General features: G+C 37.2%; 5 protein-coding genes and 1 long non-coding RNA gene across 6 annotated transcripts in view; 4 read left to right on the top strand and 2 right to left on the bottom strand.

The window, feature by feature from the left end:
• Positions 1 to 4,581, top strand: part of LOC138857377 (uncharacterized) — a 57,680-nt gene extending 53,099 nt beyond the window's left edge. Inside the window, exon 2 of the long non-coding RNA XR_011396444.1 lies at positions 4,183 to 4,581. This is a non-coding gene — a long non-coding RNA (uncharacterized lncRNA). The remainder of the gene's footprint in view (positions 1 to 4,182) is intronic.
• Positions 4,582 to 5,071: 490 nt separating this feature from the next.
• Positions 5,072 to 14,646, top strand: AdoR (Adenosine receptor). The gene is made up of 4 exons (XM_014234158.3): positions 5,072 to 5,729; positions 11,534 to 11,751; positions 11,834 to 12,317; positions 12,384 to 14,646. Exons 1-4 carry the CDS (start codon positions 5,246 to 5,248, stop codon positions 14,009 to 14,011), a joined length of 2,814 nt encoding a protein of 937 aa, XP_014089633.3. The 5' UTR covers positions 5,072 to 5,245; the 3' UTR covers positions 14,012 to 14,646.
• A 1,499-nt stretch (positions 14,647 to 16,145) lies between these two features.
• U3-55K (U3 small nuclear riboprotein factor 55K) lies at positions 16,146 to 18,000 on the top strand. Its single transcript, XM_014234171.3, has 5 exons — positions 16,146 to 16,317; positions 16,394 to 17,220; positions 17,283 to 17,480; positions 17,538 to 17,674; positions 17,762 to 18,000. The coding sequence occupies exons 1-5, from the start codon at positions 16,264 to 16,266 to the stop codon at positions 17,998 to 18,000; spliced, it is 1,455 nt and encodes a 484-aa protein (XP_014089646.2). The 5' UTR covers positions 16,146 to 16,263.
• Positions 17,706 to 20,217, bottom strand: HPS1 (Hermansky-Pudlak syndrome 1 protein). The gene is made up of 2 exons (XM_014234170.3): positions 18,802 to 20,217; positions 17,706 to 18,728 (listed from the first exon to the last, which is right to left on the bottom strand). Exons 1-2 carry the CDS (start codon positions 20,096 to 20,098, stop codon positions 18,253 to 18,255), a joined length of 1,773 nt encoding a protein of 590 aa, XP_014089645.2. The 5' UTR covers positions 20,099 to 20,217; the 3' UTR covers positions 17,706 to 18,252.
• Positions 20,218 to 20,262: 45 nt separating this feature from the next.
• On the top strand, positions 20,263 to 21,540 carry Ciao1 (cytosolic iron-sulfur assembly component 1). Its single transcript, XM_014234173.3, has 2 exons — positions 20,263 to 20,650; positions 20,707 to 21,540. Exons 1-2 carry the CDS (start codon positions 20,380 to 20,382, stop codon positions 21,441 to 21,443), a joined length of 1,008 nt encoding a protein of 335 aa, XP_014089648.2. The 5' UTR covers positions 20,263 to 20,379; the 3' UTR covers positions 21,444 to 21,540.
• Positions 21,441 to 22,641, bottom strand: Ercc1 (DNA excision repair protein Ercc1). Its single transcript, XM_014234174.3, has 3 exons — positions 22,018 to 22,641; positions 21,788 to 21,961; positions 21,441 to 21,729 (listed from the first exon to the last, which is right to left on the bottom strand). The coding sequence occupies exons 1-3, from the start codon at positions 22,438 to 22,440 to the stop codon at positions 21,541 to 21,543; spliced, it is 786 nt and encodes a 261-aa protein (XP_014089649.3). The 5' UTR covers positions 22,441 to 22,641; the 3' UTR covers positions 21,441 to 21,540.
• Positions 22,642 to 23,645: the final 1,004 nt, after the last annotated feature.

The raw sequence follows: 23,645 nt of genomic DNA, 5'->3' as shown, positions 1-23,645 counted from the left end.
TTTTCGCTTGTTTTGTCAATTGGCCATTTATTCCACACTCCTTCATAGCCAACAATATGTGCCGACCTGCAGCGTCATGTAATTTATGGCCTGTCTGCTAGTCACTCTCCGTTTAACCGGCCAAACCCAGCCGTAAGCGTGATTAATCAGGCAGTATTTGAAAGTGTGTTAGACACAAAATATTTTCTGAAAGTGTTTGTTTCAAATATGTTGTGTTTTTATACACTTGCAACATGTTGCTACAGCGTATAATAGTTTTGTTCACCCAAGGGTATTACCTAAAACAAGTCGAGCTAAATATAGGGTAACATATATATATAAATGATCAGGTTGACGAGACGAGTTGAAATTCGGATATCGGTCTAACCATCTGTTCGTCTGCCCGTCTGCCCGTCTGCCCGCACGTCTAACTACGCAAGGCGTAACTTGAGTAAAAATTGAGATATCGTAATGAAACTTGGTACACGTGTTTCTTGGCAAAAAAAAAGTAAGGACGAGTTCGTAGATGAGCGTTATCTAGTCGAAAATATCCGTCAATCTATGGGATATATTTCTGGAATTTGGAGAAAATATTTCTTTAATAATAATATACCTTTATGTCAAAAAGGGATTGAATCGGGTCAGTATTTCTCTTAGCCCCTATATACTTAATATGAAGATTTTGGAACGTACTGGTCATTTTATACCGCATATATCGACCAATATGTGAGTTATCTCAATATAAATGAAAGAGCGTGAAAACTTGCATTAGTCCCCATATAACTGATGTTCAGTATTTTGAAACGTACGACTGACCTAACTCCATATACATGTTTATAGATATATATTTATAAAATTGCTAGAAAATAAGTTCTTAAGTATACTTGAACAATGTCAGAAATTAGTGCAATCAGTCTTTGCATTTCTCTGCCCCCAAAATACACTATATAATAATTTTCGACTTTCCATCTGACTTTAAACCATTCAGGTTGCTCAAAATGTGTGATATTTTAATAAAATTAAATATACACGTTTTTTTAAGTAATAAATTATATAACTATATTAATGATTTTGCGCTCAATATAAATGAAACTGGTGTTTTAATATTGCCAATACAATCCTGAAGGTGTTTCCCCGGCTTTGCTCCTTGCAAGTTGCAAGAGTATAAAATGTTCCGTTACACCCGAACTTAGCCCCTACTTACTTGTTAATTTTATTTTTGATCTACTTCTCTGTTAATATGTATTATAAATTTCGCCTGTCAATTGTGTGAACTATCAGGTTAATTTTAGATAAATATTGCATATTGTTCATTTTTATAGCATGTACTTGTATTATCAGGGCATTAATATGTGTCTACAATTGTTTACTTATTTATACCCGAACACAACATGCGATTTTTGTAAATTTATGCTTTACTCAACTAACTAACAACCAACTAAAGATAAAAGGCCACACCCATTTAACAGGCATACTTTTGAAGCTCTTAAACTATACATAACAGTTCGACATCCGTTCCATTTCTGTTTAGAAGAAATGTCACAGTAAAATTTTGTATTTTTTCAACTGAAGATTTACGAAGTCTGAGGTCCTTCTACAAAAACCCTCAATTTACTAAATTTATCTAAAAGAGCGACAGTAAATTTAAAGAAATAAGTATAATCTATAAGTATGTTTATGTGAAATAAATTATATTTAAAAAATAAATACCTCTGCGAGTATCAGAAACCAAATAAAGATCAATTTCAAGACGATCACCATGACTAGTACTTATTGCTATATTGAGTACATATTTCGAACTATTTTATCGCTTCTCAGACGCTCGATCCCATTCGAAATATCCATTACCTTACATGTTTTTGTTCATATCTGAGCAATCATTTGGAACAGATATGCGACTATTGCGGCTTTAATCACGTTTATCTACGTTATCTTTTACAAACTTTAAAAAAATTTTTACGATATCTAGAACGGATGTTACTTACTGACCGATTATTGATATCTGAGTTCCTGTCACGTCTAAAATTTTAGTTCTGTTTTATAACCGTTTTTTGCAAGAATCGACCTTCAATGAAAACAATAAAAAAACGTTTCTGTCGACTGAGAGATTGTAGAGTTGTTGTTGATCGGCAATCTCTGCCAAATTTCGTTAAGATATCTTGTCAAATAAAAAAGTTTTCCATTCAACGACTTAATGTTAAGGTGGGGGGTAGGGTTTTTACTTTCGAAAAATCAATTTTTTTTTTGTTTATCTTATCTTATTGTTTAACTTTTCAAGAATATGTCCTTAAAATTTTAGGTTAATGGAAGCAATATTCTTAAAGTTATTGTCTTATTAATCTCTTGGCCTTTAACGCTCCAACCAATAGTTCACAAACTTTAGACGCGATTTTCTCAAAACTACTTTTTCAAAGTCCGTGTTCACTGTCATTTCAAAACTACTTGACCGATTCATTTCAAACTTTATACACATTTTCGACATATAAAATACCCCCCCCCCCCCCGTTAGGTAAACATTTTTTTTTTTTACATTAAGCGTGTTTTCCACCTCAAAATGGCGAAATTTTTAGTGGAAAATAACACTTTACACTTTAAATAGCCGCCAAAAATTTGTAAATGAAAAAAAAAATTATCAGAGAACGTAGGGGGGAAGATTGGATCATAAATTAACTAATTTTTCTTGGTTTTTTTTCGGATAATTTCCAGCCGAGTTATGGTGAACACCGCAAACTGTTTTTTTCTCAAGACCTTCTAGGGGAAGCTCCGTTACCGACTTATACTTCAATATTTCTCCATGAAAAAATTACCCTATATTGCCGAAAGTATGCTCAATAATGTACAAAAAGTCCGAATTAAATTATTCAATCCATATTTAAGAAAAAAATTCGCAAAAAAAATATTTTTTTTTTACCTTAAACCCTACCCCCAAAAATTAAGAGTGATATCTCAAAAACTGAGAGCCTAGTTTGCATATATACAGACTGCCAAACGTAGAAACAGACGAATATGGCTAAATCGAATCAGCTCGCCACGCTGGTAGTGTATATATGTATATACATATTTTATAGGGTCACCGACGCTTCTATCTGGGTGTTACAAAGTTCGTGGCAAACCCTTTTAAAGATATAAGCATAATTCTTTCAGATATTGTAAAATAATAGATTTAACATATGTTGCCCTAAATATAAAATCCATAAAGTTTTAAGTTCATTAATATGAATAAAAAGTCAAATAGTTATTATTTAGCCATTTAAAAGTATAATAAATTCATATACCACTTAATTTTTTTTTTTTTTTTTTAAATTCTAATTGATTGTGTCAACGTAAATTTACTATTTTATGTAAAGAGCTTTGAAAATATACATGTTTTTATTGCAAAAGTCCATTAAAGTATATCATTATTATTTCAAATATTTAATAGTGCATTATGTTTGCAATTAGCATTCACTTAATTCTCAATTAACCTTAAGTAGCAGCAAACGCACCTGCTTATGACTTCAAAAAACATATGTCTGACGTCATGGCTTATAAGTAATTTATGCACTTTATGGTCGACTAAGTAGATTCAATAAAAAATTGTACATTAAATTTCTATGTGTTGCTAAATAGCAGATTAAAAACGTCATATTGATTCAAATTTCATTGCCTTCTGCACGGCGTATGAGTAACTTGTGAATACTATTGAAAAGTACAGCTACAGAAAGTATGTGAAAGGAACTGTTGTTGCAAATTCACATAGTAGTGTAAAATTGTTTTGTATGATTTTAACAAATATTTAGCTTCTAGATTAACTTTTACGAAATGCTATAGTTATATATAATTAGCAATTAGTAATAAATTAGTAATTTCCGGATAAAAAAATTAAAAATACTGAAATTAAAATTTATGTGATAAAAATGCTTTTATGCTATATTTAAGGTAAAGGTTAAAGATACTTTTAAAAATAAGTAAATCAAAATGATTTTTAGTATATCGTTACTGACTTTATTATCATTTGTTTTTGTTTTAAAATAACTTTATCGATCAATAACATATTGATCTTTTTATTCTTATATTTGATGTTTATCTTTATTTTTATTTTTTTAAATTTATTTATAACATATATTTTTTGCAAAAAAAAAATAAAAAACCAAAAATTGCGTATAAAATAAAATCCCTCCAAAAAACTTTTAATAATTATACATATTTATCTTTCACTTACAGATCACGTGCCAGCAGCGCGTTCTCAGCCGTAAATCTCCCTAAAAAAACCTGACTCGTACAATATGGCTTCAAAGCACAACGGCAATCAACGAATGTCAATAAAAGTAAAAAATAGAAAAAAGTGTGAAAGTAGCAAACAGAAGATTACACATTCCTTACAAATGAGGAAGTGTGAGCAAAAGCAATTGAAAAAAACTGCAAATAGGAAGAGATATGAGATATGAGCTGAAGCAGAGCTGCAACATTTTATTTGTAAGTGTTAAAACGACAACAAAAAACTCTGAAGAAACAACAACAACAAACTTAACTATCACACTAAGACAATGCCGACGCCATTTTACGAGCTATGAAAGACATGTCAACGCGTTAATGCAAGAGAAATCACACCCAGCGATGTAAGACAAATAAAAATAAAAAAACAAAAGAAATAATTAAAAAAAAACAAAAACCAGTGTTGAAAAGTGTACTAACGAGCCACGCTGCGCAAGTTTTTAATAATCAAATGAAAAGAGCGACCACGCGTTTGTGTGTGTAATAACTATTCGTAGAAATATCCTTTCGGTAAACAAAGCAACACACACATACACGCAAAGACTTACATGTAAATAAAAACTCTGCGGCGCCATTGACCAGCGCATCACAGTGGTGTGCCAAGTGAAATTCTTGTACAAATTAATTGCAAACCCACGCGCTTCGGCACGACGCTTCAACGAATTGTATAATTGCTTAAAGCTGCAAAATCGGCGCCAACAGGTGAACGAGCGAACAATTAGACGCCTTAGTGTTAAAGCAGTACATTTGAAAAAGTAATTAGCAACAAACAAAAAACAACAAAAATAATAAAATTAAAAAACATTTATAATACATAAATAAATAAAAAAAAAAATTCAAAAAATTAAAATAATAATAATTTTAAAAATATTAAATACAAAATAATAGTAAAAAAAGAAATAAAAATAATAATAATAAACAAATTGAGATTCCAAATAGCAACAAAAGTATTCCGCAACACAAGCACAAGCATTCCACTACAACACTCGCCCCCCCGCATAAAACCGCAAAGATGTCCGAGTTCCGTTTCTTTTCGCTAGCCGATTTCCAATATATCAGCAATGATTCGTCTCTCTTCACCTTGCCGATTGCGCTCTCGACGAAGAGCACACCTGCCTATGACAATGAGATGTCGGATGACTTGAATGTACCGTATATGGTGTTTGAGATTTTGGTTGCCATTTTTGCCATTGTCGGCAATTTCATGGTGATTGTTGTGTTCCAACGCGACCGTAAACTACGACGACGCACTAATTATTATATAGTTTCATTAGCTATGGCGGATTTTCTCGTTGGCTCCTTGGGTGTACCGTTTGCCATATTGGCTTCGATTGGTTTACCAAAAGATCTATATACTTGCCTTTTTACCGTCTCACTGTTGGTTGTATTGTGCACGATTTCGATATTCTGCTTGGTGGCAGTGTCAGTGGATCGCTATTGGGCCATACTCTATCCGATGGCATATTCGAGGAATGTACGCACGCGGACTGCAATTAGTAAGTAATGCAATTAAGTTGTTACTTATGTTTTTTAAATGCTTAAGAATATTAAAAAAATTAATGAAATTGTTATAAGGTCTCGATTTTTTAAGTTTCTGACCTAAAGTGATACCTAGCCTAAAATGAAACAATATATAGCAATTTTTTGATGGGAAAGAGTCTTGAAGGATTTGGATTTACAGGCTATTGTTTTTTTCGGCGGAGGTTGAGAAAGCATCGTCATTGTTTCGTCACAGCAATGGTATGTTCCACTTGTAGGTCACTAAAAAACTCTCCTCTAAGGAACCGTCGCCTACTCTAGAATCGCTTTCGGATTACTTCAGGCTGATTTACAGGCTATGGCTCATGATAATTAGTTCTGTAATTTAATATTTTCATCAGAAAAACTCTTTTAATCAATTATCCTCAAATAATGTAAGGAATGCTGTGGAGTTGACAGTCCTTAACTGAATTAAAATCTAGGTCCGTTCCATTTACAAGTATATAGACCCGACTGTCGTGAGAATGTCGAAAAAGGTTAAAATTTCCATATTTGGGGAATAATAAATCAATTCGAGATCCATGAAACCTCATTACAAAAAGAAGTTGACCGGGTTCTTTAGTTTTTTCAAAGAAAAGAAAACAGTCGCTGGATGTTCAAACATTATTTAAGTTCGCAAATGGCTAAACAAACGGTCTTGAGATGATTTAGATACACTAATTAATTTCACCAACAAATGCGGACATCAAATATTAGAAAGAGATGACATGGACAGGCGCAAAATCGTCAAGTTTGACTTCATGCTTTTCGTTAAGAAAAAACAGTAAATCTACTTATCCGGAGCGCAACCTTCTCAAAGAAATTACTATTCATACCGATCGCAAGGCGGCGATACTAACATTGATGCTACTCTCCTTGTGCTCGAGATTAGTTTAGTAACGCTTGGCCTCAGTACCAGTGACATCAAGTTAGTTGATGATTTGAGTTGGGCGCAGAAAATTGTGACAGTAATGGGCTTGCACGTGATCTTTGCAAATCGCTGGTCAATTGCTAGCACTTCTGCAAGCAGAAGATACTTCTAGCTCGAGGAAAATTGTCAAAGCTCAAATGAGCTTTTTGTCTGCATCAAGGTTCATCTGTCCAAATTTCTAACTCTCATTGTTCCACCTTTACAAGATCAAGACCTTGGAACTCACATCTTCAGACATCCAGGTAAAGTACTTAGTAACAATAGAAACAGAATAATTAAGCAAATTTGTGCTGGCTTCAATGCGCTTTGTCGAGACTTCAGGCCTCAATATAAAAGTTGTTCCGGTTTCACAAAATATTGATTTTAACAATACAAGTGCTATTCCCTGCCCTTCTTGACAATAAGCCATAAAACCTTACCTGATCTAACTTCTTTTAGTGGATTTCAGATCTATTAACGAATATTTTAGGACCATCCACAATTTCAAGGATAAACCCCGTAACGCAATCCCCGTTATACAACTACTTTCATAAAATAAATTTCCTACAAAGTCCATCCAAGAGATCTCGTGACATCCCGGATTCTCCTTAACAGTTCAAATGCGATTCCATCTAGAATCTAACATAATCTAACTTCCTTTGAATCTTCTATGAAGAACATTTAAGAGATTACGTGATCTCACGGGCTCTACAGTATCATTTTATTAAACTAAGGCTATCAATTATGGAGCTCGAAAAACTCTCGAATATAAGTTTTCGTTTTCGAGAGAGATTCTCCGAAAGTTTTTGGGACTATGCGTGTTATCGAGTTAGTATAATGAGCTGTAAGAGTTTTATATTTTGGTTTTGTATACTTAGTCATACCTTCCTTGACCAGATTAAGTCAATTGAACAAATTCTATATAAATTCTACAAATATTTAGTGTTGCCGAACTTTTTCAATTAATTACACGAAAAATATAAACATAAAAAAATATATTTCCTGCAAATCACCAGTTTTAACGCACTACAATACTTAAATTATAACTGTTTAATTAATTTAATAAAAGCTTCGTGGTGGACAAGGCAATTCGTTTCGAGGTTAAATGCAAACAAAAAACAACATTCACAAACTTTACTTAGCAAACGAAGCAAAAGTAAATAATTCACCGAAATTATTTCCAAATATGCGCTACCTTAAAAGGATTCACTCACCTCTAGCGACTTTATTTTTAGCACGATGACCATTTAACTAATTAACAACGAATTTCGAGCTGTAATTTCTACCAATTATTCGTCCCCTAAGTAATGTAGCGATGTTACTGTGCGAATCCGCAGCATTTGGCATTCCCACACAAATAAACAACGGTATTTGTTTACATAATTAAAGTAGCAATTTTCATGCGTGTGAGTGCGTGAGTTAACGCGCGCGAAAAACATCCATTTATCACGCTTTCCTTGCCACGCTATTTCGAAACCAAACACACGAGAGCACGTTCTCCCTCGCGTCAGCATTATCCTCAACACATGCATGTTTGTACATATATATATAGTACTTGTAATGCTTGAGCTCACGACGTCAAATAAACGTGACGCATTTCATTTATCTTTAGCAAATTGTAATTGTCTTCAGTTCAGTTCAGTGCAAAGACACATACAAAATGGAGGCCAAGCGACAGGCAGAATTGAAAGTTAGCACTATTGACTGGTGAAGAGATAGGAAAGTACTAAAGGTATCTAGATGTCGTATGTCGCTCATGAGATAACTAGTTCCATTGAAACTAGTTTAGTTGTAACGCACAATACTTCGAGGATATGAGTTCGTCGACAGCCTGGGAGAGACCTTGCTTGACTGGAACTTAGCAATCGAATGAGTGATTTTATCGCTGGTCCGTCCATGATCATCGATGGGATCACCCAAGCGATGTCCAAAAGAGACAGCTACGCAGAAAAGAAACTAAAATAATTTATGATGACCGCAAAATGAAGTTCATCGAGATAGCTGACGCTCCAAAGATATCGGAGTTCGCGATCGTCAAAAAACAACAATGATATATGAAAACAGTTTGAAAAGTGATAAAACGAATGCAAAGCGTAGAAAAACAAAACAGTCAGTCAGCTAGCAAAGTTATGGCGTCTATGAATTAAATAATTTTAATCAAACATTTTGAAAAGACAAAACCCATTAACGGCAGAGTATTATGTAATGTTTTAGAAAACCTTTAAAAGTCGAAATCGCAGAAAAATGAGATTTAGTAGCAGCATTTTTCTCCTCAATTCAGACGCCAATCGAAAGTTCTACAGAAAAAAATTAGAGACAATGTATCCCTTGCTCGACGAGTCAGAGGGAAATATTGTATTATAATGGAAATACTCGTAGATAGCTGTTATCGGTATATTGGTCTGGATGGCAACTATCTTGTATGCGGTAGCTCCGTATAAATATGGTACAGCCCTACTCTATTATAATTGAGACCAGCCATTGCACTACAGGGAATTCAAACTAGCGTTAGCAGCACAGCTTGCTTTTCTAGTAAATTCCATATCGCGCAATGTCAAGTGACAGACACCAGTTCGACCGCTTTGGCCCATTGAATGAATCAAATCAACTAAAAATAGTTATTTCAATTAAGTCAAGCGCAATAATCTCTTCACAGCACACGAACGCTGTCCTATTAATATGCAGTTGAATGTCGAATTGTATTCGCATTGTTGATTCATACATGCAATATGCCATGAAGAGAATGCCTCGGCAATCAATTGAAGCGGCGGACGCGCACATTTACTTAATTCATTCGCTCTGGCAACCAGTCAAGAGGGGCGGTGTGAAGCTACGGTACTCGCACACAGCGACAACGCCATACAATCATTAGCGTGTATGTTGGCAGAAATTTATGTGGATTAAATGGACAGGCAATAGTGGGCTCGTCCCGACAAGTTCTAACTTTATGTGCGTGTTTATGTAAACAAGATATATTGCAAGCGTATAATTTAGGGGCTCGTTCGAGTGCCGCTGCCCTGTATGCCTATTAGATTAACTGTACTCTTATTAATTAGCTTTGCGTATGGAATTGACGCTTCTAGAGTGGACGTAATAGACGCTTGACAGCGCTTGTGTGGTTATTTACTTTATCTTTTATGTGCGTATTCAAATGATGCCTCACGTGATCTGTTAACCGTTAGCTGGCAGAAAATGAGCTATTATAAATGCAAACATAGCTTACTACGAGGTTAGTTTATAAAATATGTACATAATTGTAAAGTGATGTCGAAAGGTTCTTAAGCTATCGTCTTCGTAAATGTATATCTTTGTCGAAACTTTGTCACTCTCCAGTTTAAAGACATTTTAACAGGCGCAGATGTTGTGGCAGATATATTGGCTCAGAACGCCAGCGTGGGCTGGTAGTTTGAGTTACCCACTACCTGGATTAGATTCGAGTTCTAACTAACATCGAAAAGTTTTTCCCTCTTCGCTGTCCCTATTCGCCAGGCAAGCTTGTCGGTCACTAAAAAAGGTTCTCATAAATACTCGTACTACAGCCATGCAGAAACATCTGAAAAATGGTTGGTCTTTTTCTTTGACGGGAACCAAAACAAATGCAACAAGAATAATACTTTCGGTCTAAGATTAAGATATTATCAATTCAGACAAGTCCCCCTTGTTATCCCCTGTAACTTGCCGATTCAAAAAGGTATCGATTACCGAAAGGATACTTCTTGGCAGGATAAAATTCGGGCCATTCGAGTAATATAGAATCACGTGAGCTTGAGAATTGTTGACCCTAGTCTTTGCCTGTGGTGCAAATCAATCAACACAGTTCAGTTAGTAAAATGTACAACCGCTATTGATAAAGACAACTCTGAAAATCCTCATTTCAAGCTGGTTGCAGCAGAGGCGTGAACACTCTTTTAGAAATTCTCACGAAGCAGCAACTGATGATTAGATAAGGTTCGATCGCTGATCCAGAGATCGCACTTGAGCTAAATTGAACTCTTCTATGCGATCTTGGCCGGCTTTGTGGCCAATAAAAATTGACTTAGGTGTTGAATTTCTATTCCCACGAGCACAGTAGCAATCAAGAAGAAAGTGTTGGGATGTTTCCACCTCGTCTTCTTCCATGTAGACAGCGCAAGAACTGCTGGTAGCCCAACGCTGGCAAGGCTCCCGTGAAGCCCAGCAATCTGGTAGTAGAGTCAAAAGAGTGGCGCATCGCGTAGCTGCAATTCCGTTTTAGCCTGGCAGCCATACTTGAGAACGCGTAGCAAGGGAAAGTGCAGAATTTTGAAAGAGACTTCCAAAACTAAGACAAAGTTCATACGAAGTTCAGCGAGACACGACCAAACCAACCGATATAAATACATATGTATCCTAAAGTAGATTTATGCCATGAAAATACTTATACTAAAATTAAAAAGTAAGCGGATGAGGATCTTCACAGCAACAGGCTGTTCTTGTGGAGACAACAAAAAGCAAGAACTATTATAGAAGCACTACAGGTTTTTCCATTACTTTTGTTGGAGTGTGTTTGAGAGAAAAGTAGGTTAGCTCGCGACGTCATGAACGAAAAAGGGCGATGTTTTTACTATGATAGTTTGACAGTTTATTTCGTTTTTTACGTAATGATGTTAAATAATATATTTATAATAATTAGTACAGCTTACCAAACTACTCTCGTAAATATGTACAAAGCAAAGGAAAGTGTATTTCAAAACAATCATACAACATTACCCCATCTAAGGCTTCAGTCGTGACGTTATTACGTCTCTATGTAGCATTAGAATTTCGCTTTCATTTATTTCTACTTCTTTATTTCCATTATTTCTCATTACTCATAGCCTAATTATTTTTCAACGCTTTGCACTTTCTTTGCAGTCATCATCTCGTTGTGTTGGGTCGCTGGCACTATTGTGGGCTTCCTGCCGTTATTTGGCTGGCATGTAAAGCCTGAAAACGAAGCGGATATGACCTGTCATTTTGTCAAAGTAATGGACTACAACTATTTGGTTTTCCTGTACTTTGCCACCATAATTACGCCAGCGCTACTAATGTTGGCCTTCTATACACACATCTATCGTGTCATTGTCAAGCAGGTGGGTACCAAAGGAAATGTGAAAAATATTTGACCATCTAGCAATGTATGTATGCTTGAAACCCCTCCTTTTATGCTTGCAGGTGCGGCAAATTGTCACCATGAATCCGATGAGCGACAGCAGTCGTCGCAATTCAAACACGCAAATGCAACCGGGACGGTCTTGTCATGGCGGCACCATGTTGCGCGTTTTAGGTGCATCACGCAAACGTGATGTCAAAGCCACACAGAATCTCTCTATCATTGTATTGTTCTTTATGATCTGCTGGTTTCCGCTGTACACAATCAATTGTATTAAGGCATTCTGCCCTGATTGTCAGGTGTCTGGAAAGCTGACACTATTCTGCATTATACTCTCTCACCTAAATTCGGCCGGTAATCCGGTATTGTATGCATACCATTTGAAGGACTTTCGATTGGCGCTGAAGAATTTGTTGCTGAAGATAATGGGTATTGAGGTTGAACAGCCGGTGGATCCAATACATCGCTTCTCGCTGGCAAGTCAGCACCGCTTACATTCCATCGATGCTAGCATGCGGCACTCACTGCAGCCACGTATTTATATAGGTTGGTAACTGTGATATGTGTATATATATTTTGTTTATCTCAACTATTTTTTCATTTCCTTTGCAGATTCACCCATTTGGTTGCGACAGCAACAGCAGACACTCAAGGGCTCGCCGCTGGTGCCCAAGTGTGGCGTAATCACGCCCTGTTTAAACAACATACACCAAACGGTAGCCGCTGTGGCCTCGATGCCCACCGATATCGGACGTGATATGTGGAACATAATGGAGGCTTCAAGCGGTGCCGAGCTGGAAGACGTCAATTACGAATTTCCGCTAGATAGAAGCTCGAATACACCACCGACACCCGCATCACAACAGGAGCGACGCGACTCCTCGCTCGACCACTGCAATACACCCGACTACTCATATAACAATTGCAATTATAACATCAGCCCGGATGAATCCGAACTAGATGAAGTCTTCCTACCGAATATCCACAAGAGCAGCGACAGTAATAGCATGGAAAGTGTGCGACCCAATGGACATCTGCATAATGCACAACGCAGCGAAATAATAGCGGGCGCAATGCGCGAGAAACTGCGCTCCGATGACACGGACTACCAGAGCCAAGTGCTGAGCAATCAGCGCGCACTCACCGATTCCTCGTACAGTGACTACGATGTACAAAAGCAAAGCGCTGGTCATACACCGCCCGCAAAAGGTAGATTGCTGACTACGTTGCGACATTGTCGGCTGCCACAACAGGATCTTAGCACCTATAAAGCAGCGCCAGTCATTACCGCCGGCAATAATGGTGAAACTGTTGAGCAAAGCAGCATTGGCTTGTATTCGCGTTCCGCATCTAGTCAGTCGGGACTCAGCAATTCTGAAGTTTATGTTATTGAAAATGACACGAACCCCTTGTCGCCGCGTCGAAAACGTAAATATAAAAAATCGCAACGTCCAACCAAAAACTCTAATAAGACGGCTGTAGTGATGAGAAATACAAATAGCCGGCAAACGATTTCCTGCACCAGTGACTCATCGACCACCACGCCCACCAAAGAGCTGGCGAATGGTGCCAGACCAACCGACACAACGCAGTCAACTATACAAACTAACAGCGCCAGCGCTAGTAATGGCAACATTACACAGCAACAAGCGCTGCATACCGACGCTAGTCAGCCACCGTTGAACAACAACAATAACAGCAATAACAATAACAATAGAAATAAGAATAACACAAATCACAAAATAAATTGCCGTGCGGCAGAGCGACAACAACAGCAGCCACACGCAATACATGGACATCATCAGCACGATATGTTCGGCCCGTTGCGCGCTGTCGGTCACCTGATTTTCCCGCCCCTTGCAAAACATTCCAGCCTCTTTCATCTATTCCAACCGAGCGTGTCCAGCAGCGTGGACACAACAACAACGACACGCAAAACGACTGCAAGTGCAACGGCAGCTGGCACAACGGCGGCAGCAGCGGTCGCGGCGGCTGCAACAAAAACTGCCGCCGCTGAAGCCGTTATGACAACTACATCACCAGCACATATTACAGCTAGGTCCACTGCAACCACTACCACACCCAGCGAGCGTGAAGCCACACAAACGAACATCGCTTCGCGCGTCGCTTCGGTTGATGAGTCGATTTTGACAACAGTCACCGATTTAACCGAGCCCACGCCAACGCCACAGTCCAAAGCGCAGCCACCGCCTTCAACAATTGCTACAAGATTAGGTTAGGAAATGAGAGGAGGAGTACTGAATCGGGGGGCCCCTACTGCCTAGCCTTTAGCGCTGGTATACGTTTTCCATATTTTCTACTTTATTTGTATTTGTATGATTTTATCAATAAGTAATTATTAACTAATGTTGCTATATGTGCATATAAGGTATCTATACGACTAATTGTATAATTATTTTATAGTTATCAACCAATACTCATTCTAAGTGTACTAGCGTTTTATCTACATAGGTCTTAAATATTTAATTACTATGTAACTGCATATGTATGTTAGTATATATATCTACATATTATTATACACATAGTAGATATTTGTATGCTGTATTCAATTTGAGTTTGATAAGAATTCGCCGAGAGCAAATTATTAAAATAATGCGACAAAATAAAGCTTTTGTGTGGCATTAAGCTTAAAACTATACATGTAGGTATGTGTGTGGCTGACGTTAAAATATAGTTAACGCAAATGTGAATGCCGCCCAATTTGAAATAGCAATTGAATGTATGGTAGCTCAGCAAATGTTGGTATTATATCCACCAAAGTCAACGGAGAGGTTATACAAAATATCGAGTTCAATTTTAAATACACATAACTGTCAATTTGTTGAATAATAAAATATACTTTTTGAAAACTTAACGAAACTTTTTATATTACTATATAAAGTTATATTATTATTTTCATTATATTATATTATATTATTTTTTTATTTTTATATTTATTATATAATTATTTGTATATATATATTTGTGTAAAAAATTTTTAACCGATTTATTGCTAGAATGCTGTTTAGATCGTAAGTAACATTAAGTGTAATAAATTTTCACTACAATAACAGCAATGATAGTTGCGATAGCTTGGCGACGTAGCTCTTTCGACGGATGTGATAGCTCGCCGGATATTACTATCACTAGCGGTGTTTTAATAAATAGGATAACTTGGTGACCTATGCTAGCTCCCATCAGACTATTTGCCCATAATTAACTCGACTGAGAAACCACCCGACTTTTTTTCTGTCTTCAACCGCACCTTTGTTATCTTCAACAAAGCTAAGTGGGTCGCATTTACAGAATTTACGATTCCTACGGCCGTTAACATTGGCGAAAATCAAATCAGCAAAGGGATGGCAGCTGCTACCGCTCGCTTCATTCTGGCTGGAAGAATCGCGGACCTCCACTACAATTTCCGAAGCAAAATTTTTAGCAACTGCGCACAATGCAACGACGGGAGGGAAATACGTAGCCAATGTCCTCAATCTGTCGCTGGCCACTATATACGCACACCCGATGTGTAGAAAGTGGGCGTGTAGAAAGGTCCTCCTACTGAAACCTGAAAAATCCGCCAACCTCGGGGAGTCTTATCTTAAATTAAAAAATAAAATTAACTACCAGAGCGATGAACTACTCCCGCAACCCCAGAGGGAATTTCCATCACCTCGTAAACAGATGAATGTACGATATTGATGTCAAGCAATTTCATTGCATATGTTTAAAAGTTAACAGCTATCTCACCGATCTTGCTTGCATCTTCTCTGCAAAAAGCCTAACACTCTCCCCCACTTAATCGACAGCGACCATATTCACGAACTGGACGAAGGAGTACAGAGTGGATCTAAATATTACAGGGGATGGCATTAAAGATTTTAGTCGTTACACTCGACACCCTCAGTCATCTGCTTGTAGCAAAGCCGCCTCCTAGGAGCGTCCAAAGACAATTCCTTCATTATGTCGATGACATAGAACAATACGTCGATCAGGGTACGGACGCAACTAACTTCAGATACGCACTGAACGCTATTCACAGTGGAGTTATTAACACATGCACCGACTCCCTCCCAGTGCTTGGAGCTCGAGTTGCCCAGAGAATCAAGAGTAAACCTTGAGCAACTTCGTTATGAATTATTTCTTACCTACCCAAATCAATCATATAAATTTTCTGGGAAAATTTAAGTATTAGTATTATTAATTTTATTTAAAAAATACAAATATACATTAATCCCTTTATTAAAAATTTAAATTTCAGGATATACCAATTCGAACAGTATAACAGTTTAACATTTTCCATCTACGATCTATTGTAAACTAACAACAGTTTTGACAACTGCGCGCTGCTACGGCTGCTGCTCTTGCTGTCAAAACAAACCGAAATTCACGTGTGGCACAATTTCAAAAGTGCACGCCGATTCAAATAAATTACTTTTATTTAAACAAATTGTATAAAATATTAATAAGATACATATTGTAAATTAAAAACAATATGTCCTCATCATTTTTCTTGAAAAAAGAGCCGAAGGCAAATAAAAAACGAAAGGTAAGCGAACATTTTTTATATAAATAATATACACAAAATAATTTCTCTTCAACCCCATCAACATACTGTCCCTTAGCTTACGAAGGAACCACCAGCAACAGGTAGCAAAAAAGGAGGAGCTAATAAAAAGGTGTCCGCCTACAAAGGGCAGCCAGCACGTAAACGTCCACAGAAAGAAGATGAAGAAATAGCCAGTGATGAAGAATTCGGGAGTGGTTTGGACGGTGAAGGTGATGCAACAAATCTGGTTTTCTCGTCGGATGAAGTTGAGGAGGAAACACCACAAGACAAGCGATTACGTCTAGCAAAGCAATATTTAGAAGAAATAGAAAAACAAGAAGCGGAACATACAGAAGATCGAGAAATACACGATCACGTATCGCAGCGCCTGCAAACCGAATATCTTGATAGTGTGGGAAAGTTGCGACGTAATATAGCGGCGTCTATTGAAGATTACGATGCGGAAAATATAGTGGTGCTTAAGCATAAGAAACAACATCTACCAGTATGTGCGTTAGTTGTGTCGCCGGATGGTAAATATGTGTTTACCGGCGCCAAAACTCAATTTGTGTTAAAGTGGAACGTACAAGGTCAAGTCAAATTAGAAGGCTTTTTTATTGTACAACCGCATACGGAAGATGTGGAAAGTGATACACGACGGCGCTCACACGTAACTGCTATATGTTTATCCAGTGATATGAAATATTTAGCGTTGGCCGAAGGTGGCCGAAATATACAAATTTGGTCACCAAAAGAACTAAAACACTTGAAGACTTTTAAGGGGCATAGAGATGTCGTTACAACGCTAGTGTTCAGAAAAGATACACATGACTTGTATTCCGGTTCGAAAGATAGATCTGTAAAAATATGGTCACTCGACGAAATGGCTTACGTGGAGAGCTTGTAAGTGAAATTTGCCGATATTTCAGATTAATTCGTAATTTTTAAGCTATAACAAATTGCAGATTTGGGCACCAAGCGCCTATTACAAGTATCGACGCGCTTAGCCGGGAACGTGCCATCACTTCAGGTGGTATTGACTGTACGTTGCGTATATGGAAAATAACCGAAGAATCGCAATTGATTTATAATGGTCATCAAAATGGCATTGAATGCGTGAAATTCATTAACGATGAAAATTTCGTATCAGGTGGTGAAGATGGGTATGCATGCAGTAAAACAGAGTTGATCAATTAAATTATAAATAAAAAATTTTGCAGTTCAATATGCATGTGGAGTGCTTTGAAAAAGAAGTCATTATGCACGGAAGCGCTAGCACACGGTACCCAAAGCAATGGTGTCGCCAATTGGATAACAGCGATTGCATGTGTGGTAAACACAGATTTATTAGCCTCAGGTGCGTTTTCTTCAAAATAAAACTAAAAACATTTTTTCTCTATTAATCTTTTACAACTCTTTTATTAATGTAAATTCTACTCTATAGGTTCCTGCGACGGTTATATTCGTCTGTGGCAGTCACTGGACAATTCACGTAAACTAAAAGAGATTTTAAAAATTCCAATGCCGGGCTTTATAAATGCCTTAGCGTTTAATAGCAATGGCACAAAACTTTTTGCGGCTGTGGGGCAGGAGCACCGACTAGGGCGTTGGTGGCGCATCAAAGAGGCGAAAAATAAAATAGTCATAATTGATTTAATAACAAATTCGCCTAAGACTAGTTGAAAGTAATTGCTACAAAAGTAAATTAAATTTACTTGCTTGTAAGTTTAGGCATTTTATTATATGTTTGATACATTTTCAAACAATGAACAAAGTTTTTGTTCGTGAATTGTTTATGTTAAATCCTAAAGTTTTAAAGCTCAAGTTAAAAGAATCTTACAAATAACAAATTTTGTAAAATAAAAAAAAATATCTAATGAGTATCTTTGGAATGTGCCAATTTAAGCTAAATTACGAAATATATTTTTAGTTCCACTAATTATTTTCACCCGCCAAATCGGCTATTGTTGCCACAAGACGACGAGAATGCTCCACAGCGCAAGTTGATGTCACTAATCCCAAGTGAATACAAAAGAGTTCGTAGCATTTTATTTTACCAGGCGTCACCTTGGGGAAGCAGACTTCAGCAAGCTGTTGATAATAGTCAGCGGCAAGTAGACCCGGTTCGAATTGCGATTTGAAAGCGTTACTGGACAATGCCGAGGTCACCATATGTTGTTGCATATCGATTGATTTCATAGGGCCACCTGATTGGTCCTCAAACCAAAGAAAATACGAGTAGTTGAAAGTTTTATCCTTCCACATTACAGTAGAGTGGCCTTTCTTCAAGTAATTGCGTGTGAATTGAACCATTGACCATAAGCGTTGCTTGGAAATAAGTTGATTTGCACGCAAATCGGGAGCAATCATCAGGCCTGTGGTACGATTAACGTAGACAAAATGGATGAGTCCTGAAAAAAAGCATATATATATAATATTTTCAGAGCCGGGACTTATAATAAAAATAACGGTATTTAACTTTACCAGGAAAATCTTCCAAATAAGCCTCAATTGTAATGTTACGCTCTGCTTTGACGGCCAAAAATTCAGAAATTTCCAAAATCTTGCCTTCAACTAGTGCAGCCACATCTGGTAGCTGATCTAAAGCAATGCTCGAGCTGTCACAGCATGTCAGTGTAAAAAGCTGTTTCAATTCATCCATAAATGATGGAATGTTGGACTCAATTCGTACCAATAACTCTCTCTCCACTGAACGAAAGAAATCCGCATACATCTTCTTTAAGTTATCCCATTTACTAATGAATTTCTTCAATGAGGTATCCACTTCATCACCTTTTAACTTCGAGCGCTTGAGTGCCTCTAATGTTTGTTTAATAAAGGATTCAAGGCTATCATAAGTGGGCTTCATTGCATCCGCGTCGCCTTGTAGTTGCAGAGTTATGATTTTTTGTAACACAAAGAAAGTATCATACATGCTGCTAGCTACATGCAGATTTGCATACTCGATTACTTGGATCAGCAACACACCTTTCGATAGCTGCGACAAGTGTGCGATACATGGTACACAACCGGATTGTGGGTCATGGGAAACGCCTTGCAAAAATACTGCTACAGAACGATTAAGTTGGCGGTGTTGACGTTGTAAAGAGCGTGAAAGTAACGTTAGAAATACCAGATCAGATGGACTCATAGCGAGCGCTTGTTTCGATGTAGCCGATGCGACAAACTTATTTGTTGCAAATACCAGGGCATGTGCTCGTTGATGACCCATGTCACGAAGACGTTCTAATGCAGCATCCAGGGCACTGTGAACTACTCGATTAAGTTCATTATTGACAAGCAATCGTGGTAGCGCTTCAAGCAGCATGCTTTGTTCCTCATCCCACAAATGTTCTTCATAGCTTTCTATGCAAGTTGACAGCAGTTCCTCCTGTACGCTGCTAGCTTGTGTAGCAAATAAATTTGCACCATACAGATGGCGAGCCAGCGCAATAGCCACTCCGAGATGACGTTTGAGTATCTCTACTGAACGTTGTCCAATTTTAACAAATGTGTATCCCAATAGGTCACCAAATGCAAAATTCAGTCCATTATCGCATTGAAAACTTGAGTAGGTATTGTCAAATTGACAATGCATTATACGTTGGGAATTGATAATTGGACTGAAAATCTGCAAGATAATATTTCCATCTATCGAAGCTGCAGTTGCATTCTCCGGAAATAGATCGGGATTTTTCGCGAAGAAATGCTCAGCCAATGCGGTATTTAGTTGCTGGAAAACAACATCGTTGGCACTGTTAAACACAATTAAGCCGTTCATGCTTATAAATCTACTTTTTTTTATTAAGTTATTTGATAAAACCAATTCACTTTATTTACATTCACTGATAAGAAAAAATTCACCTGTGCATTATTGTATACACAGCCCATTAACTGTAAATAACCGTACGAACAGCTGTTGTTTTAACTGTGAATAAGAAAAACTGAAAAAGAAGAAGCATACACACTCGAACGATTTGCTATAATAAATTACAATTATTACAGTTAAGACATTCTAAAATTAAAATTTGTGATATTATCTTGTAATTATACAATTTGAAAATGAGCAAATTGTCTTTGGAACATACTTTACAAGGTCATAAAGGTAGAATTTGGGGCGTATCATGGCATCCAAAAGGTAATGCGTTCGCCTCATGCGGCGAGGATAAAACAATACGCGTTTGGTCATTATCTGGAAACACATGGACCACGAAAACTATACTATCTGATGGGCATAAACGCACAATACGTGAAATCAGTTGGTCACCTTGTGGACAGTATTTGACGTCCGCTAGCTTTGATGGAACCACAGCAATATGGTCTAAAACATCAGGTATGATTGTAAATAAATTCCAGCAACAAGTATGTTATATATTTTAGGGTATTTAGGTGAATTTGAATGCATCGCCACTTTGGAAGGCCATGAAAATGAAGTGAAAAGTGTAAGTTGGTCCCATTCGGGCAACCTTTTAGCTACGTGCTCGCGTGACAAATCGGTATGGATTTGGGAATTAGCCGGAGAGGACGAATTTGATTGCGCTGCCGTGCTTAATTCACACACACAAGATGTGAAACGTGTGGTATGGCATCCAAAGAAAGATATATTGGCTTCGGCTTCGTATGATAACACAATAAAAATGTACGCTGAAAATGCTGCCGACAATGATTGGTATAGTACTGCTACACTTGAATCACATAACAGTACAGTGTGGAGCATCGATTTCGATGCAGACGGTGAACGTTTGGTATCATGTAGTGATGATAAAACACTAAAAATATGGCGAGCTTATCAGCCTGGTAATGAAGAAGGCATTTATACGCCAGATAACGAGACTGTGTGGAAATGTGTTTGTACAGTTTCTGGCGAGCATTCCAGAGCTATTTATGATGTTTCATGGTGTAAGAAAACTGGTCTTATTGCCACTGCTTGTGGCGATGATGCAATACGCATATTTAAGGAAGATGCGAACTCACAGAAAAATGAACCAACATTTTCAATGATCACATCAGAAGATAAGGCGCACTTACAAGATGTGAATGCCGTTAAATGGAATCCATCACAAGAAGGCCAATTAATTTCCTGTAGTGATGATGGTACAATAAAGTTATGGAAATTCATAGAATAGATAGGTAAAAATTCAATAGCTAATAACTACTTAGCTGTGCTTTATTTCATTTTATAAAAAATAAACTTATGTACCTATGTACTTTAATGAAAAGAAACTACTTTGTTAGAAAAGGTTCGTGCAAAGTTTTGTACAGCTTCGAAGCTTTTCTTGGTCCTAAACCAATCACAAGCGATAATCGTTCTTCACTAGCATTGATAAGATTTTCTAGTTTGCCGAAATTCTGTAGGAGCGTTACCGCATCAGTTTTGTTCACGGGCTTAATGTTAGTAAGCGCCGAAACTAGCTGTAAATTGAGATTTATTAAAGCCAACCTAAAACCGTAAGGGAAATCACAAAATAACCTTTTGGTGTGGGCTCGATTCAACGCGTTCCATTATCCACTCTGGTGAACGTTTCTCGAATTGTTTGTAAGTCTCAATAATTTTACCTGCTTCTTCCGCACTCCATGCCAGCATTAGCGTTAAATCCGTCAAGAGTGTAATTCGAGTGAGATTTTTCAAAGCAGAATAGGGTTCCTGCAAAAAATTACCATTCAATATTATCTGCAATTAAAAAAAAATATGTAACTTACTGGTGCATCAATATGAACCAAGAGCACACGTAATTCATATTGTTTGCCCAACTCTTTGAGCCTTTGGCATATATAGTCTGGATTTAGTGTGTGATATTTTAGAGATATATAAAGTATACATGAAGTGCGTCCCACCACATAATCTGGTATTATATCATCTCGAAACTCGATTGGAACATTGACGATGGACTTAAGTACTGGATTACCACGCTGTTTGGGATTTACTAGTATACAATGTGGATTGGATGCAGTTTTTGGCAGAGCCGCTGGCGGGGGAGCACCAATTTTTGCCGTTGCGCCATTTGCTGTTGTGCTACTTGAGGCGTTTTGTGTTTTCTCGATTCTCGATACTTTAGGTTCTCTGGGAATTTCGATGGTTGCTAGCACATCATCAAATGAATCGTCTACATTTTCATCGTCCATTTCAGTCCTTTTGTTTTTATCAATTTCCCCGGTGTATAAATCTTTTTGTGACACGTTAGTAGAAATCGATTATTATTTGTAAACGAAAATAAACTTCACAATTAACACTGTATAATTATTATTGATGGTAACAAAACAACTTTTTGAAATCGGCTAAATTTCAATTTTAAAAGCAGTCGATCAGCTGATTTCAAGATGCAGCTCACATTTGATTGTTCACGATAGACTGTTTTGAAAAGTTACCCAACTCGCAAAAAGTGTTCAATATTTTTTTCAAGTAATATTACCATAATTAAAATAAATTTTCACCAGATAATTTCGAGTAGCAAAGGTAACTATACAGTAAAAGAAAAAATATAATTATATCAGTTGCGAGTTCTTTCGAGATTCACATCATTAGAGTGTTCTGACAAGCTTTTGGCTTATAGAGTTGCCATACTATATTTGACGATTAAAAAATTTCGTAGTACATACGATTCGTTGTACGTGTAATCAACTCTACGACGTAACCCAATCTGATCTTTGTAATTATACCCTAAACAAGGAATCTTAAGTTTGCCATGGAATTTGTAACACCCAGAAGGAAATGTCTGAGACGTTATAAAGTAGGTCTGATCATGCCATTTTTTTTTTTTTGTTTGTGTTATAGTAGGAGTAAGCATCGAAAGCTGAAGTGTGGAACTTTAATCCGCTAAACCTTACCTACTCTTAACCCAAATCTCTCCCACGGAACCACTGGATAAAGTATTACTTCATGGGAGAGAAGAAGACATTTAAGTCTCCTCTACAGTACGGACTGACTGACTCCTAATCTGTTGTAAGTATCTCAGTTTTGTCATAATTAGAGCTGACGCTTCGCTGACAGCTTTCCATTTATCAGAGGACTGACATATATGTGCTGTCAAGACTTTCACCTTTAGACTACCGAGTGTAGATTTTAACTTTTCCCTAATATTAAAAACCGTTGCTGCCACAGCGTAATGCTCTTGGTTCTTTCCTCTCTTTTTGTTGCTGTAGAGAGTTTCGATAGCTGGTATAAGCGCGCAAATTCATTTCCCTGGATGTCAATGGGACTAATATTTCAGCAGCGTCGCACTTATCACGCGTATTGCAGAAAGCCTATGCACTGTGATTATTGGTCTAACATATGATTTTGTGTCTAGCGCCTGGATCCATATTGGAGCCACATAGAGTATAACTGATCT

The sequence above is a fragment of the Bactrocera oleae genome, chromosome 5, assembly GCF_042242935.1.
Source record: "Bactrocera oleae isolate idBacOlea1 chromosome 5, idBacOlea1, whole genome shotgun sequence".
Taxonomy (NCBI): domain Eukaryota; kingdom Metazoa; phylum Arthropoda; class Insecta; order Diptera; family Tephritidae; genus Bactrocera; species Bactrocera oleae.
Note: the sequence above shows the minus strand (reverse complement) of the source record. Positions and strands in the feature narration are given on the sequence as shown.